The sequence below is a fragment of the Eucyclogobius newberryi genome, unplaced genomic scaffold, assembly GCF_026437365.1.
Source record: "Eucyclogobius newberryi isolate DKJ021-1_F unplaced genomic scaffold, fEucNew1.0.hap1 SCAF_17, whole genome shotgun sequence".
In the NCBI taxonomy this organism is placed as follows: domain Eukaryota; kingdom Metazoa; phylum Chordata; class Actinopteri; order Gobiiformes; family Gobiidae; genus Eucyclogobius; species Eucyclogobius newberryi.
Window position 1 is genome coordinate 25092118 of NW_027315801.1, and position 18770 is coordinate 25110887.

Genomic DNA, 18770 nt, shown 5'->3' on the forward strand with positions numbered 1-18770 from the left:
CTTCACTGCAGCCTCTTCTTGAGACTCAGATAATCCTCATAAAACCCCCAAGTACCAGTTATTGTGGGAGGCAGCTGTGAGGAAGTTTCACAGATCTAAGAACTGGGTATGGGAAGTGGAAAGGGACTAAACCACTATAAGTTGTTCCCAGTTTTATGCCTTTCCAGTGAATATGATAAGACTACATTTGTAGCTCTGACACTGTCTGTAATGCATCCTGAAGGCTTTAATTACGCCACATTTCATCTAAAAACACAGAAAACTAAAACTGCTCCTCCTCACAATATTACTGTACAAATACCAACACTATGGCCCATACTATATTGAATAAAACACTTACTCCATTTTCCTCAACCTGAATATGTACGCTAATTAACCCTGTGTAAAATGTTCCCATAAATCCACCTTAGTGACCACATACAGTTTTATTCCAGAAGTTATGATTCCCTTGATCTATTGTCGACACATTGGAACATTTTCTTCCAAGTGTAGGCGGGCGTTCTTGTCCAACTGTGTTATTGTATTACATACAGTGCCATTATCCAAATACAGTATATAGCAGCTTTTAAGGATGTGCTTAGCAGCGATTACAGAAACGCTATGAAACTGAGTGGAAATGGGGCGCCTAAAGCTTTCAGTAGTTTCGCAGCCATTTTCAGCCTTGTGCAGGGACTATATAATTTACAACTGTTTGGTTCCCTGGTTTCAAAGACAAATTGGAGCTCATTTCTAGGATTTTTACAAAAAGAAAATATAACTAAAATTAGAGTTAGAGCTGGCTATATACGCTCTGAGCAGTGAAATCTAGCTAACACTCATAACTCAGAAGACACACATGAAGGGTATAATAATGCTGACCCAATGTAAACCATTCAATAGAATGTTGTTTTTCTATTGTTTTTGACAGTAAACGATCAATATTTATAACAATTTGTAACAATTTGTTTCAAAAATATATTTTTGTGAGGGGGTGTGGCATTACGCAGCGAACAGTTGTGTGCCTGCGCCTCTCCCTGAGCGAGGGGAAACGTGGAGAAAAAATCCACATCAGAGGAGATGTTGTAACTTTTTATTTCCTGTAAAACTACCTAGGAATTCTTAATCTGAGTCCTAATTAATATGTACACGCTGCACACAAATTTTGTGATCGATCCGTAGCAAGGCATTTTTAAAAGTGCGTCAATGATATTTGCCTTGAAGAGAAAAGAAGGGCAGGACAGACACGGAGTTATGTTAGTTCTGTTTCACAGTTTTAACAGAGATACCGGTACTTTTTTTCTTTTAGATCATTAGGGCTTCAATTTGGTTTGGTAATGTAATATATTTTCACATCATTACCAAGTTAATATTGCTTGGTTGGCAACATTCTAAACTGGTAGATTAAATATAACGAGACTCAATGAAATTCTGTGTATGGTTTACAATTTACATACAATTTAGCTATTTAAAATGAACTGGGCTAGTTTAATTATCATGCAAGAGGCCAAAGATAAAATGCTTTAAAACCAGAACTAAAATTGCATTCATGCCTGCGTTATAATATGTAAACCTCAAACTTAACATAAAACATACGGGTGCCTCGGCTTAGAAACAGTATGTGTATGGGTGCCCCAGAGCTGAAAACTTTGAGAACCACTGGACTAGAGTGATTTCTGGTAAAAGCTGACTTATTTCAAAAGAGAAATAATTTGCTGAATATTGCAAGCAAATTTAAGTGATTCAACCTCAGGGTCAAGTAGGTACTTATGCCAAATTACAGGCAATTTCCTCCATTAAGAGGAGATGACATGATTATTACATGTTGAAAGCCTTTGACCTGTTTGACATGGTTTCATCTCATAATTTTATTAAAGTTCAATATCATTTGTTGGGGGGAAAAACATGTTTTCAGAGGTCACAGTGTGCATTTATAACCCTAACAACAATGTTGTGTTTGTGTTTGGGTGGATTATGTAGAGTATCTGATACATGAATGCAGAATCCAAAAGTCAATCCTAAAATGCTTCTTCATGGCTCAATGCTATGTATGCTGCTCTTTTGACGTTCTGAAACACAGTTCTTCCCACATGTCACTGCTGTACTCCTTTAGCTCACCTTTCTCACAAACTGTGCCCCCTCTCCCGGCGGGACATTTGCAGGTGAACTCTGTCCCCTCGTCCTCACAGGTGCCTCCGTGCAGACAGGGGTGAGAGTCACAGGGCTTCCTGTTGTTGTGGTGGCTCCTACCCTTGCCTGGGCTCCTGGTGGTGCCTGGGAGAGTTGTGGTAGTAGGGGGCATGGCAGTGGTAGTGACACGGGTGGTGGTGGCTGGTAACACTGTGGTGGTGCGCCTGGTGCTGAACGGCCTGCGGGTGGTGCCAGGCGGGCGGCGCGTCACATGGCCAGAGGTGGGGGTAGGCCTGGTGGTGGTGGTGGGGGCAGGGGTGGTCACCGAGGCTGTGGTGGTAGTGGTGGTGGTGAAGAATGGGATAGATGGGAGGCCTACAAAAACACAGGACAGTTTGCATTAGATATGTTGTTCTGTGCGACAATTTATAACTGTTAACTGTTGTGTTTACAGGCTTTTACCAACTACTAAAACAGAAACATAGTAATACACTTTCATAGCATCATAGTACACAAATATAAGAATTATTTAACTCCTTGCCTGAGCTGGCTTTTAGCAACTTCTACTCGAGAAGTTAAAGGCTCATTTCCTGAGCATAAAGCCTGAAATAGCTTTGTATACTAATCATTGTGCATTATATAATAAAGTAAAGATTCTTATTCCACAGTACAGATATATTGTAAAAGAAAAATAATTAGTCTAGTATCTAATCATAGAGCGTGTTTATCTGCGCAAAGCAGAAAGAGCACTATCTCCTTATAAACTTTAAGAGTTGAAAATGAAATAGTTTTGTTTTTCACATTTTTAACACAGTAAAAATCAGGTACAGCGCCAATAACATTCTTAATTTTATCAAGTATCAAAAACAACCCCTTTTTGTTTTGAAAATCCGCCAGTCCACACGAATGTCTTACTGTAATTAAATCGAATGTTCTGATCTTCCGGCTTCTTCACGGCGATGCTGGTTTCCCTGGAGGCCTTGAGCTGTTTGAGCAGGGCTTTCTCGATGTCCTCTACTGTATGCTTGGTGCCTGTAAACAAACGAAGACATGCTCAGAACCGGCTCTCAGAGGAGCAAACAGCGGTCAGTGGCTTCTTTTCAGCAAGGCTTCAGGATGTATGAGAATGAGTGTGTGTGTGTGACAGGTGGGGGCTCTCCGGGGGCTCCTTGTCCTCCAGCCGCCACTTGGCTGTCTTTTTCCAGATGAATGTCTCTCATAACATGCGGCGCAGATGTTCACTTTACTGACCATGGAGGAGATGGGGGGGGACCAAGGACACTAAATGACAATCATAAAAAGGGGGGGGGGCAAGTGTGCTTATGGCAAGTAATGGAAGAAATTGTTCTGGGAAAATTTGTCAGATTAAAGGAAATTATGAAGAAGTAGTTTTTGGTTTGTATTGTCCATTTTGGATTTACTTTCTAATTTTTCATTGTAACGGCATGTAATTGGCAAAATGCAGAACGGTTTAGGGTTTGAGTTTGTGGGGAAGAGGAAAAAAAACAACAATGAAAACATGAGACAAAATATACTTTTCTGTCATCAAGTTACATGTTATGTAGTTAAATGAAACACAGGACTGATAGCGTTTGAAAAGGAGGAAGTAAAACATGTATTCATCCCTACCCCGCTTCTACAATACAATAAAACTAAATTAATTAAAATTATTCAACTCCGGATTACTAAGTCTGCACCACTGTATAAATATTAGGCTTCATAACGTCTTTAATCTTTAACAACAACACAATAAGCAACACTCGTCAATATTTCTTCAGCTGTAGAAAAAAGCTTCAGTTGTAGTCATCTGGACTCAGTTAGAAAAAATAGACGTTTCGACTCTCATCCAAGAGTCATTGTCAATAAAAGAATTTAGATCGAGAACTCCGATATTAATACTGTTCTGTGGTAAGACCCGCCCATTGGGAGGAGCCTTCCTGAAGTAGAAAGAGTTGTTTGTTTCAACAGAAACTCCCCCCTTGTATCTACCGAGCTAGCCTATTCAGAATCTTAATGGGCTATTAGAAACCTCTTTGTCTTTGTGAGACACTGGCTCAACCACCCTGAGTACCTGATTAGCATCCGGATGTCCTGGTCCTAGTCCTCTACCTTTCCAGGGGTTCAGTATTCCATTATAGATACCAGGAAGATTGAATCTGAGCCCTCCATTTCTGTTTAAAGAAGGTCTTTCTTTTTTAACAAAAATAGCTTCCTTGACTCCTCTTTCAAACCATCTTTTCTCCCTGCTTAAAACCTTCACCTCACCGTCTTCAAACGAGTGATTAGAGGCTTCAAGATGGAGATGCACGGCGCTCTGTGGTCCTGAACTAGTATTTCTTCTGTGCTGATAAAGCCTCTTGTGTAGAGGCTGTTTGGTCTCACCTATGTACCGTTCTTTACAGCTTTCTTCACTGCATTGGATCGAATAAACTACATTGCTCTGTTTTTGAGTCTGCAACTTGTCCTTTGGGTGAACCAGTTTTTGTCTTAAAGTGTTTCCTGGTTTAAAATAAACAGGGACTTCGTGTTGTCTAAAAATTCTCTGCAGTTTTTCCGACAGGCCAGACACATAAGGGATAGAAACACCCTTCCTTCTCTGTTCAGTTTCCCTTTTGTCCTGCTTCTTGGTTCTCTTCACTCTGTTGAGAGCCCAAGCGGGGTAACCACAGGCTGAGAGGGCATTTCGGACATGTTTTTCCTCTTTCTTATTGCCCTCTGAGCTGGTGGGCACACCTTGAGCTCTGTGTTGTAAGGTTCTGATCACACCCAGCTTGTGCTGTAGTGGGTGGTTGGAACCAAAGAGCAGATACTGGTCCGTGTGTGCAGGTTTCCTATATACTTCTATTTGGAGTTTCCCGTCCTCTCTGATCGTGGAACAATCAAGAAAGGCCAAGCGATTCTCCTTAGCGTCTTCTCTTGTAAACCTGATATGTGGGTCCACAGCATTGATGTGATCAGAGAAGGTTTCCAGCTCTTGTTTCTTGATTGTTACAAAAGTATCATCGACATAGCGGAGCCACAGTTTTGGAGCTATGCCTGAGAATGAGGCCAGTGCCTTCTTCTCAAAGTGCTCCATGTACAGGTTGGCCACTATGGGAGAGACGGGCGAGCCCATGGCACAGCCATGAATCTGTCTGTAAAATTGTCCCCGGAATTGAAAGTAAGTGGTGTTCAGACAGATGTCCAACAGTTTACATATGTGTTCAGGTGTCAGTTTGGTCCTTTCCTGTAGGGTGGTGTCTTCCTGCAGTCTGATCCTCACTGCTGCTACTGCATCAGAGGTCGGGATGCAGGTGAACAGGGACACAACATCATATGAAACCATGAGGTCATCTGGGTCCAGTTGGAGATGTTTCACTTTATCCACAAAGTTGTGCGTGTTTTCCACATGATGTTCCTAATTCCCCACAAGCAGAGCCAATATAGTTGTTAAATGCTTGGCCACATTGTAAGTGATGGAATCTGTGCTGCACACTATGGGTCTGAGTGGAACCTCCTTTTTGTGTATTTTTGGAAGGCCATAAATGCAAGGCATGGCTTCACCAGGATACAGTCTGTAATACAGAGGCCGGTCTATCCCTTATGTGTCTGGCCTGTCGGAAAAACTGCAGTGAATTTTTAGACAACACGAAGTCCCTGTTTATTTTAAACCAGGAAACACTTTAAGACAAAAACTGGTTCACCCTAAGGACAAGTTGCCGACTCAAAAACAGAGCAATGTAGTTTATTCGATCCAATGCAGTGAAGAAAGTTGTAAAGAACGGTACATAGGTGAGACAAAACAGCCTCTACACAAGAGGCTTTATCAGCACAGAAGAAATACAAGTTCAGGACCACAGAGCGCCGTGCATCTCCATCTTGAAGCCTCTAATCACTCGTTTGAAGACGGTGAGGTGAAGGTTTTAAGCAGGGAGAAAAGATGGTTTGAAAGAGGAGTCAAGGAAGCTATTTTTGTTAAAAAAGAAAGACCTTCTTTAAACAGAAATGGAGGGCTAAGATTCAATCTTCCTGGTATCTATAATGGAATACTGAACCCCTGGAAAGGTAGAGGACCAGGACCAGGACACTTAGATGCTAATCAGGTACTCAGGGTGGTTGAGCCAGGGTCTCACAAAGACAAAGAGGATTCTAACAGGCCATTAAAATTCTGAATAGGCTAGCTCGGTAGATACAAGGGGGGAGTTTCTGTTGAAACAAACAACTCTTTCTACTTCAGGAAGGCTCCGCCCAATGGGTGGGTCTTACCACAGAACAGTATTAATATCGGAGTTCTCGATCTAAATTCTTTTATTGACAATGACTCTTGGATGAGAGTCGAAACGTCTATTTTTTCAAACTGAGTCCAGATGACTACAACTGAAGCTTTTTTCTACTATGGAACACGCCTGGACGAATGAGGGATTACACCGACATACTTCTTCAGCTATATATCATATGAAAACATCCTTTTTAAATCTGTATTTAAACTGATGTTAATAACTAGGATATCGAATGTAGTGTGAAATAAATTGTGACAGAAAACAGTAAATTGTGTTAAAACTTACGCAATTTTTTTTTTTGAGAAAACAAATAGGACTAAAAAGGATTAATCTAGCTGTAATGTGACAAACAAACACAGCAGTAATTCGTACATAATAGACACAATACAGCACAGCAAAAACAACAACCCAAAAACAGAACTGGAATAATGCACAATGCTCTGCACAATAGTCTGAATGAGATTTCTCAATAATAGATTTGTTCAAGTCTTGCTTGTAAATTAGCATCAGAATAAAAGCGCAGACATGGGGATTTAGAGACACATGGAGATCTATTATTGAAGCTGGTTGTGGAGCGCTGTTGTATCCATTGGTGTGTTTCGGAAAGACATGAAAATTATTACTTTCAATCAATTTAATACATCCAGAAAACTTTACGAGATGTTTCCCACGACCTTGGCAAAGTAGAGAAGTACCATCATATTGCTCGGAGCCACTCACCTGGTTTGAAATGAGCCTCCACAAAGGCCAGGATGGACCTGCTCGGAGCCAGGTTCCTCACGCGCACGCTCATGAAGTCCTTGTGCACGTCGGACTTCCGGAACAACTCGTTCAGCTGTAGAGGAGGGACAGAGGGGCTGATAAATGAGGCTGGTAATGAGCTCCACGCTATCATCAACACAGGCCCATTCCAGCGCTCGGAGTCTATCTGCACGCCGGAACCTGCAGGGCACTAGAGCTCAAATTGACATTTAGCAGCAGCCGTGGCATTAATTATAGGAACAAGTTTAGGGGAGGGGTGCGGATAAATGTCGGGCTTCTCTGACATGTGCTCCTGATTGGTTTTGCCTCTCTGCCCCTCGTAGCCGCAGCCTGCATGAGGACACTGAAGGTTTTCTGTTTTAATGGACAAATGCAGGCCAATATTTTATCCTCAAGTGTTCGCTCATAATTCTATTCTTGTCGGCACGGCAGAGAATTAATGAAAGATAATTAATGAATGTGATTCTCCCCTCAATCAGAAACGCAACAAGGTTCCACTGCCACTGCAGCACACATTTAGCAGCACACTGGCTGACTCCCTGCATAAACCATTAGTTAAAAAAGATAGTTTAGAGAAAAAATATCAAAAGTGTTGCAGTTTTGATTGCTTCATTTTAGATCAGAAGAGTAAATGGGAGCACTCGTTCCTTTTTCTATCTTCAGCCATATTTTGATGATTGATTGTGGTTGATGGTGCTGAATGAAATACTGTGTAACTGTGGACATTTGGGAAAAAGAAATAAAATGCAAATGTGTTTCTTGGTTGCTCAGTTGAAAGAGATAAAAATGGAAAGAGAAAAACAATAAGTTTTCTGCTAAAAATGTAATGAAAAATATAACTTAGATATTTAGATATAGAGAAAAAAGTTTTTAAAAAAGTGAAACTCAATTTAGCAAGACGCTGGTAGATTTTAGATCATAGTCATATTTTGTATGCCAAAATCCAAAAGCCAAATTGGTGTATGTCAGTATGATGAAATTAAATTGACGGCTTTAGATCCATGAGTATTTATAAACCTGTAGAAGAGTCTACAGAATTTTAGCACCTGCAAGTTTTAAGTGAAAGATGTGACACTGAGACTTAGATCCACTAATTTTAAGAAATTCAGGGGCACACTTATCTGACTAAATCTGGAATCAAATTATAGTATCACATCTATCTACTAGACGCTGACTTTTAAAAGTTCATATAAAAGCGTAATTAATCTCATAAGACCTTCTCTGAAGTGTTTGGCAAGCAATCGACAATTTAATCTTTGTATAGTCTACTGAAAGTCCTCTCTTATGTTGAGTTAAAACAGAAAGTGTATTGGCACATTTTCAGTTTGATCTGATCCATCGTTATTCTAGTGTCACCGTCCAATTACTATTATTCCACAAGACTTCACCTTTTGTTACCGAGCTGCCAGTATTGCTGCTTTATTAAGAATCAAATATTAGTGAGCATGATTTACTCGTCCTGATATGATGTAGTAGCGTACGTTCCGTCATGAACCGGGCTGGCAAATAACCTTTTTATCATTGTTATTCCTCTATCACTTTCTGACCAGTGAAATGAGCCCAATGCTCGTGTAGGAGACTATTACAAACCTGTAATTTGAAAAAGCAACAGTGTCACGCCATATTTCCTTATCAGGCGAAGCTCAGTGTATTGAAAAATAAAATCATTGAATATATTTACTATTTCGTAACAATTTACAATCTTTTTTTTACATATACACGTTTACGCCTGCCTGAGACATTCTGCTCAGGAACTAATATACACTAAGGAAAACGGTTGCTATCGCTGTAATCATTAGCAGAGGCTGATAGCGTTGAGCGGTCATGTGATGTGCGGTGTGGGCAGGGGTCACAAGAACATCTGGCAGTGCCTTTTTGAAGAATGGACTGCCAGAACTAATGCTGTGCTCAATCTCAGGGCCCCCAGAGAGCTTAGCAAGACAGCCAGCACTACATCATTCACTTAAATACACAGACAGGTCAACAAAAAGTACTGATGAGAGCTCTTAAAAGTTGGAATATCCACCAACTTTTCAGAAATGCAATGCAGATGTTTGATATTTAAGAATTAGGTACACTTTCTGACTTTTTTTGTCTATGGTTATAGGTGAGTCTAGACCTTAATAAAGATATACCGACTTAAGGCATACATCTTGTCACGAAGAAATTACAAAAAGGTGCACTATGTAACTTTTCTGGTGAGGGGTACGCCACCACCGAGATGTCATTGCTTTGCTTTGAATGTTCTCCAGTGTAGCATTAACACGATCCATCTTGGGTTTATTCCAATAGCCAGAAATAGCCAGAAAATACCCAGAAAAACTGGCATTCTTACTGTGAGCATGCTCGCCTCTCCGCATGACTGACCTGTAACTTGGTGGTCTCCATTGAGATGCCACATTGTGCAACTTTTCACACAAAGCAATACAATTTTCACGGGAATAAGCAGGTGGCGGATCCTCTACCAAAACAGTTACATAGTGCACCTTTAAGTCTTTATGTAGATAATGTATAACAAGGAAATATAATCAATATAAATGACTTACAGCGTTCTCTATGCTGCGGGCCGTCTCACCAAACAGCTCCGATTTGGGGTCTTCCATCTCGGGGGTGTAGAAAACCTCCTGGCCCTCGACTTGGTCCAGATGCAGGAAGCCGCTGAATTTAGTAGTGACTATAAAAAACACAGTGCAAAGTTAAAAACAATATATGATTATAAACTGCCTCTGTGTCTGCCTTCCCACGGTGCTCTGCTTAGACCCGTGCCAGTTAGTGATGGATTGTGCACGTTTGACGAGAAGAGGTTAGTACGTTGGGAGTTCAAGGGAAAAGGAGCAATGCTGATAGGGTGGTGGTGGGGCCAGTTCTTTTTGTTTTTTTTACCAGACTCTTCCAAAAAGTTGGTCGAAGTACGGAGAGCTGTGCAGAGAGACAAGACGTTAGACAGAACTCACAAATATGAAAGAACACACAGTGAAAACCAGCCCGGCGGCGTCTCAAAAGTGCCTCCTTCAGCAAAGTCTAAGCCTCCCTGAGTGACCTTGAGGGTTATGTTGTCGAACATCTATCACCCCTCTTATACGACTTGTGCCGCCGCCGCCAGGTTCGTGTGTATGTGCCTGCTGTAGTGAGGAGCTGATGCTAGGCCTTCCACGCCGCTCGTAATCAGCTGAACAAATTGCCCAAATCAATCATGTCTGCCCCTGCCAGAGCGACGCGCAGAGAACGGGAAGACGCTCTTGTATGATTATCGTGAAAGATAGGCGTAATTGTCTCCTTAATGTCCCTGGCCTATGACTGACACAGCCTGGTTAAAGTTGCGAGAAAACGGATGGCGCACGTGGACGCTCTTCTGACGGGACGGGCTTTTTTTTATAGCGACGCGTGGCGCACGTGGATTGAGATGTGTGACCATAAAACACGCAGGCAAATGGGCGAGGGCTGGCTTGATAAGAGAAGAGAGGAGGAGAGTGGCCAAATCGGGTGTTTGATCTGCGAAAGAAGGGAAACACATCAGAGCGGCTGATTTTCCAATCCAGCGCCGTGACGAACGTAAAGAGAAAAGAGAGACGGCGATAAAAAGGAGGATGGAGGGATTGCACGTCAAGATGCTATCGACGGTAAAAAGTAATGGATTTGTCAGTCTTCCAGCTGCACGTGGCGTTTACAGTAGCGTTGCACTGAGCTATTAACCTTGTATGAGTGTTTGCAACGTGGTATGTTCTATGACAAAATAACCAGCACCAGTTCAAATGTGACATCTGCTCCACAGTTTTCATCACGCCTGCTTTTGTGGTTTGAGGTCTTGTTTGTGATAAAGCAGATTTGAAAATGTTGTACTTTACTTTGTTTGTATGTGTCAAAAAAATACTATGTTCGTACCGTATTTTACGGACTTTTCATTGTTTTGGCCGAGGTGCGTCTTAGACTTGTATTTATAAGATAAGATAAGATATTCCTTTATTGTCCACACATGGGGAAATTCCATTGTTGCAACGCAAATACAGAGGAAAAGGACAGATAACTAATAGGAAGTTTAAAAAACACTCTTAATAGAAAAACTCTTATAAACAAAAACTCCTATAGACAAAACCTCTCATTTCCTAATAAGGAATGGAGGGGAAAAATAAAGATAAAATAAAATAAAAACAGCTAGTGTAAGACAAGATAATACTAATAATAATGGTAAAATAAACATGTCGGTGTAATCCCTCATTCGTCCAGGCGTGTTCCATAGTAGAAAAAGCTTCAGTTGTAGTCATCTGGACTCAGTTTGAAAAAATAGACGTTTCGACTCTCATCCAAGAGTCATTGTCTACTTCAGGAAGGTTCCTCCCAATGGGCGGGTCTTACCACAGAACAGTATTAATATCGGAGTTCTCGATCTAAATTCTGTTATTGACAATGACTCTTGGATGAGAGTCGAAACGTCTATTTTTTCAAACTGAGTCCAGATGACTACAACTGAAGCTTTTTCTACTATGGTAAAATAAACACTCTATTTTCATGAATATGACGGTATTGCACGTGGTTAAGTCAGTATTGCACGTGTTCAGGGCTAAAAGTGTTTGTTATAAAGTCTGACAGCAGCAGGAAGGAAAGACCTGCAAAACCTTTCCTTCACACAGCGAGAGGGTGGATTCATGCTTATATACTTATACTTACTTGTTGTGATATTATTTGTTATTTTCACACTTGCAATCGCATTTCATACACCAGTGTGACTATGTTTTTTTCTTCTCTATCATACATCTTTTGGCTGGCTCGACTTATACTCCGGTGCGACTTATAGTCCGGAAAATACGGTATTTAGTTTAGTTTGAGTTGAGTAAACAGCTAACTTTTTGTGCCTGACATAAAGAAAACATTTTGAGAGATCTATTCCAGAGTGAGACTGTGTGGATTGGACTCAGCCTTGAGCCACTTCAACATTTCACATCTCAATAAAACCCGAGGATGGTGAACAATCAGAGCGCATCAATAATGTGGCGGCGGATGAACAGGCTGGTTCTAGGGATGTGTCATTTCACTTCTAATGAGCGTGACGCTGGCTAAACCCTCCTCGGGAGAAATCTGGAATATCGACCTGGCTATTGTGCCGCTGTTTTTATTGGTAACACTTCAGCTGAATGAGGTATCGATCGCCTGTATGCCGAGAATGTGTGCCGAGATAAATATTTACAGGCCCCAGCACGTTTGTTACAACAGTTGTCTTGCAGATTAAACTTGTTCCGAGTGCTTATAGGAGCATAATGTGTCATCAAGGCCACTTGAAACCAATGGAGCCTGAAGCGTTTTGACTATTTGTAAAAGAGGAATAGAGGTACTTTTAAATTGGCTATTAAACTGACATGTTTTCTTGATTCTATGTTACCTGAAGAAACATAACCACAATTGGACTCAGTATGGCTGAATCATTATTCCTTTTTAATGGTAAAATGATGGGGTTGATTACATTATCAACTTTCCAAAGTAGAGCTGGAACTAAAATGTATTTTGCTTATCAATTAATCCAGCAATAATTATTTCAATTAACCAATTAGCTGTTTAGAATGTGAAAGGCCAGTGAATATGAGACTTTGACTATATATTTCACCCAAAACAAAAAACACAACATTTACATATTTTTATTGTCATTTTGGTGTCTGCTCTGTCTGAGTCATGAGATTTGGACACAGTTTATTTTTCAATGATAAATAGTTGATGATTTTTTTTTTTTTAAATGATTGAAATGTAATTAGTTACTTTGTTTCCCAATTCCAGAGGTCATAAAAGATTCAGAAACAGAATTACTTTGAGTAGAAACTATTAGCTGTATTGTGGCTGAGAAGCTAGTCCTCTCAGGTCTGATTTCCCCGTGTCTGGGTGGGTTTTCCTCTGTGCGCTCATCTACTCTGAACATGCAAAGCCTCCTGACTAAGGTCTGCTCTGGAACTCACTCCCACAACCCATCAAACCACAATTCCAAAACTCCCTTGTTGAAACTTGCATTTTCTTTGTTGTCATTTTACTTTGTTTCTGTAAAGTAGAGCGTCTTAAAGTGTCCAAAAAGTGCTATATAAGTTTGATGTATTATTATTTATTATTAATGCTCCTGACAGGTAAGAGGCTGGTAGAAAGATGGGTTGAATAAAGAAGACACATTTTCTGACCAGGACAAAAAAAGTCATCAAACACAAATCACCATTGCTCTCTGATTGTGTTGGCTTGTGATACCGCTAAATGCTGGCTGTCTTAGCCAAATTGAGTCGCAGCGTTTGACTGCTCTAATTGTACGGTTCAAAAATAGCCCAGCATGACATGAGCTTGTATGGCGGCACGCGCTGTATTCATCATAGTTTCCTACTGACACCTGAGTAAAACAGCTCCTGCCAACCTGCTAGCTTGTTAAATCTGGACTGACACTCAATGGTTTGTTAGCACTTGTAACATGAGCCGCAGGTTTATTCTGTGTGCTGACCTGTAGCGTGGAGGCCACCCACACACACGTGCTCGGTGTGAGGCTTTTATCTGTATAGAGTGACGGGCACAAGTCTCTGATTGGTACACGACTCCGGTCAGCCCCCGGTCACCTGCCTGGTGCCCCCATCCTCACTCCTTAGCTCCGAGTGAACTGATGCAAGACCGGATTGAGATTGACTGTGTGTAGGCAAGGAGAGGAGTGAGATATAGTGCATGGGGAAATACGGGGCGCTGACGGCTTAGACAATATACAGTACGGTTGTGATGAATATGAAGGTTAAATGAACAGCTAGGAACTGTGATGTAGAATGTAAAATGCAGTATTTTCTCTTGTAACTCAAAAAGCACAGTGAGCCATGTAACTCAACACAATTATATGTACTTCTGGGATATGTCAAATGCCGGACTTTCAGGAGGTGTCAGAAATGCAGATGAAGATTACTCAAGTTTGAAGAAATGTTCTATTTGTTTTTCCAGCACCACCTGTCGATAGAATCATTAACATGTGAGTGATGAGGCGCCACCTGTGCCTCTTTGCACGGCATTAAAGGAGTCATAATTAGCTAAATCAACTTTTAAACCCTTGTTTCATGCATGTATGAGTAATCTTGTATTGTCCTAAATTCAAGGCTTGACTGGTCTGAAAATTCGCCCACTGTTCTGTACTTTGTTGCGATTATTTGCAAAATTAAAACTCTAAAATGCCACTTTTAAACAATAAAAAAAGCATGTAAATGATAATTCCTTGTTTGCTACAGGGAAATACCATGAAGTCCATGGATCCATTTCTATTATCCAGCCATTTTTTTAATGTAATATGATGATCTAGTTAATAATAATAAAAAGCATATGTTTTCTTTAAAACACAAAAATATTTAACTTCCACATAGGTTTGTAGATTGAATTAAGATAAATGTGCAACTTAAGGCATTTAATACACAGCCAAAGTATCACTCAAAAGAACTCTGTTTGAAGTTCTAGTTTCAGAGCGGCACCAAAAGAATGCTTAATATGGCTGAAGTTACACTGGGGCAGTTGTATTACAATTGATTTGAGTTTATTTTTTGGAGTTTTACTGGATCAATGCAAGCTTTTTTTTAATACAAAATCAATGATTAAAGTAAATAGAAAGTTTTTAGGATATGAGGATAGCAGTGTAAAATACTTTGCCTGTGTGTGTTTTAGCTTTGATTACAGCACACACTTGCTGTGGCTTTGTTTCAGTAAGATTTTGCAATGTCAAAAGATTAATTTAATTCCAGTGTTGCATTATTTTTTCACCAAGATCTTGTGTTGATGATAGGAGATTAGCTTCAATCTCAATCTCCTCAGATTGTTTTCTGTTGTTGATGCCATTGATTTGACCCTTCTCAAACATATTGACGTCTTTTCCATGACCAAATGAGAAAACACTGACTGCATCAGTTGGGTTTAAATACCGTGTTGCAGCTGAAAGACAATCACCCATGCAGTAAACATCCATTTGTATTGACGTATTTGCTTAGTTGAGTCGAGGTGGCGACCTTCTTTTTGGACAGTCAGTGTATCAACAAGTAACAGAGAAAATGATTGATGGGTGCACAATATATCTGGTATAAAGTATTGCATTAAATTTGTGTCTTGAAAGGAAACGTTACAAGTATTCCTGGATTACCATGAACGTTTATCTGATTGTTTTATACATAACATGCTCAATGTGCTTGTTGGTGATCTTAGTAAAGGCGTAGCGACAGTATAGAGCCCCGGTTTCCCAAATATATGTGTATAATCTGCGGTGGTTTAAGCAGTTTGTGTCTGAGGGATGCTCCTTCTGTTCATAGACTTTTCTTAAGAGCAGTAAAGCCCAAAGCAACAACTAGTAGAGAGCAGAGTGTTACTTATACTTACAGGGGCAGTTGGAGCCCTCTGGATTGCTGGCTGCTGTGGTTCCATCGGGACAGCAGCCGAACTCCGTGTTATCACAGGAGGATCTGTCTTCTGCTGTGGGGACAGTGGTGCTGGCCACAGTGGGACCTGGTGACAACGCAGAGGGGCACAGAATTATTCATAAAGCTCACAAATATTCATGTCATCATCTCAGCTTATCTCCTGGGCCCAGAAGAGTCTTCCATTTAGAGGCTTTTGAGCTGTGGCGAAGGGAGCAGAGATTCTTGGGTCATCCAGCTTAACCTATAGTGACTTCCTGTTTGCTCTGTCCCTTCTTTTTGCAGATGGATCTTTTTTATTAGAAATAGAAGGAAACGTCTACGGTATATGGCCTTTAAATTAGCAAGTACTCCACACTGACAAAGTAGAAGTAATCATAGCCGTATCATAGTATCAAAATTGTATTTAAAATTAAAGCTTTTTTTTTTTTTTTTCAGTCTTCAACTTATTTTCTTTCTCTGTTGTCCTGCCCGGTTTTGTTTTTGTTGTTGGATAAAAAAAGAAGGAAAAACTAAAAAGAAAATGACAGCCTTTTGTTAAAAAAAAAAAAGAGTTATTATGGTATTAAATCGGATTCGAGTACCTAGCCTATTCCTTAGCATCAAAATCGAGTTTGAAATTTTAGTGTTGTGACTGCACTGAATCAAGATAGTTGTAGTAGCAGAATAGTTATATTCAATTAAATTTCCACGGTGTTTTATCTTATCTCACTCAAGCAGGCAGCATAAATCACAGAACCATAATAGAATAGAAAACAGTAGGCACTAAGCACAGAGTATAATCACGTAGAAGGAGTAAAAGAAAAATATGACACATTTTGCAAATGTGAAATAATATTATACTACTAATAATAAACTAAACAAATAAGTTGTTTAGAAAACCGTATTTTTGTCACATAGTTGTTGTACTCGAACCTTTTAAAATGAATCCAAAAGTGTATTTTTATGTATTTTTCCTTCACTTTTGATTCCAGTCTTCAAGCTTTCAAACTCTGGCATTTTGCGACAAGACATCTGTTTGGAGTAATTATGTGGCATTTTCCTTTTACACCTGGAACCCAATCTGTCAGAGATAATAGCCAGTGTTACCAGTCGTGTCACATACAAAGCACTTTAAATGATAAGGCGCGGCGATAAGCGCTAAGTGCTGATTGGGCCGACAGTTACCTACAAGGCTTCCCGGGCGCCCGGCAAACACTTGCGGTTCTCTTTGCCGTGGTTCACTGTATATCTTTCTATCTTGGGATATAAAAGACATAAAAGTGACTGGTCTTTCTGTAGGTGTGAGAAATGAGAGTCAGTATCAGCACAGTCCTCTCTAATGACGCTGGCGGTGGTCAGAGCGCCGCACTTTATGGCCGCGGCGAGATTAGAAATGATCGCGGAGGCAAACAGCCAGCGGCTAAACAAGTCGTAAAGACGTCGGAGGCGAGGGACGTCCCGCTCAAGGACTCAGCACGGTCACAGTAAGGAGAAGAGGGAGGCATGGCGGAGGAGGGTGGGTTTATGGGGCAACTGTATGTGCTCTGGTTTTGAGATTTACACACAAGGGGCTGGTGAGGAAGGAGCAGTGAAGGCTGTCAAATAAACACAGAGGCATACGGCACACACAGTTTACAATGTGGACAGATATACAGCGTACTCAGACAGTGATGTGTGCACCGTGGATTGGAGAAACTCATAGGACACGAGGATGGGGATTATAACAGGTCTAAGCAATATGCAGCCTAAAGCCTAGACTAAAGTATTAGAACGGTAAAATCCGATTAACCTGAATGTTGTCGTGCCAAGGTTTGTAGTAAATATGCATGATCTGTGTGGGTTAAATAGTGTACTAAATCCACCATAGTTTGTTCAAGCCTTTCTAAAGAGTCAAGCCACTTTCAAGCCACTCTTTCCGTGTTTGTAAATCATTATTTTGTTATTTTGTAATCTAACGCTAATTTTAAAGTAACAGTGCGTAACTCTCTGGAGGTATAAAGTTACCTGCATAATAGAAATAGAGAGATAAAACCATTCTTTGGAACATTCTCCATGGATATACATAAGTTTTATGCGGAATATTATGGCTGAAGGAACAACATTTTTATTAAATGAAGGAGGAGCATGCTCCTCCAGGCCATGTACAAGTCAGGTTTTTAGACATGCAACCCCGCTCACAGTAAGGGAAAGGTTTTTATACATTTTTAGTGCAATAAAAATATTCATAATAAACAAATAAACAGTTTAGTTTATTTTTGGGCTAAAAAGTTATGTCCTGGGACCAACGGGGGACTTGTTAGACTATTGATTGAGGGGAAAATAAACACAACACATTATAAATACTTTCTATTACTTACTACTATAATTTCGGTGCAGTGCAGCACTCCACCTACCTAGACCCTATCTTGATGTACCTGTTTGTTTGCATGGAAGCTGTTCTTCGAGCCTCAGATTGACGTTTACAGTGAAATCGCTTGAAGTCACTCTTTTTATTGCTGTGACAATTGCTGTGTACATCTGTGTGACTATTGTTGTGACTATGTTTGGATCCACTCTTCTCTTTGCATGCACATACATGTCCACTTGGTCACAGGACACAGGTTTGGCTGACAGACAGTGAACATGCTTCACACGTCTGTGCCTCTGGTCAGCGGTTGACAGCCGCATAAATCTGCAGCACACACTTGATGAATGAAAACAACAGAGGGAAAGAGAAAGAGAGAAAGAGAGAGAGAGAGAGTGCTGAAGACGACAACACGAACAGAGGAGGAACACATCGCGGCCACACAGTTACATCAATCCCACCCTGTTACTGCGAGTTGTCAGCCAGGGCCACATAGACACATGAAAAAACAGACAAGAATAAAAAAAGAAAAGATGAACAGTTGGATTGAAAAGTTTGTTGTGGTGTTGTTTGAGTCAGGAGGGCATGTCGAGAGAGATTTCAGTCACACCTCTCTCCCTCGTCTTTGGGGGAGCACACAGACAGTTAAGCTCCAGAGAGCTGCAGATGCGGACCAGCGGTTTCATCTGGGCTGTGCAGTGGATTTTACACAGTCTGCCTCTGTTTGGGCTGCTGTGGACAGGGAGGGCTCCCGAGAACGGCAGTGAAGAGCATGGTGATGTACATGACACTGAACCATGCAAATCTATTTATGAATGAGTTGTTTCCTCTCTCTCTATGAGGCTGAGCAGGTTGTTGTAGACACGCTGCATAAACTGAGGGTGAATTTGAACCGTGTGCAAACAGTGCTTTGTTATCTTGGCCTCAATT

General features: G+C 40.7%; 1 protein-coding gene across 9 annotated transcripts in view; it reads right to left on the reverse strand.

Annotated features, from left to right (window-relative positions):
• The window catches only part of agrn (agrin), a 344610-nt gene that overhangs the window by 41334 nt on the left and 284506 nt on the right, over window positions 1-18770 (reverse strand). For all 9 annotated transcript variants that reach the window (XM_072449621.1, XM_072449614.1, XM_072449618.1 and 6 more), the window contains 5 exons: window positions 15477-15602; window positions 9674-9801; window positions 7086-7200; window positions 3022-3138; window positions 2095-2481 (listed from right to left, as the gene is read on the reverse strand). In XM_072449621.1, the coding sequence (XP_072305722.1) occupies window positions 2095-2481; window positions 3022-3138; window positions 7086-7200; window positions 9674-9801; window positions 15477-15602 (873 nt within the window). The remainder of the gene's footprint in view (window positions 1-2094; window positions 2482-3021; window positions 3139-7085; window positions 7201-9673; window positions 9802-15476; window positions 15603-18770) is intronic.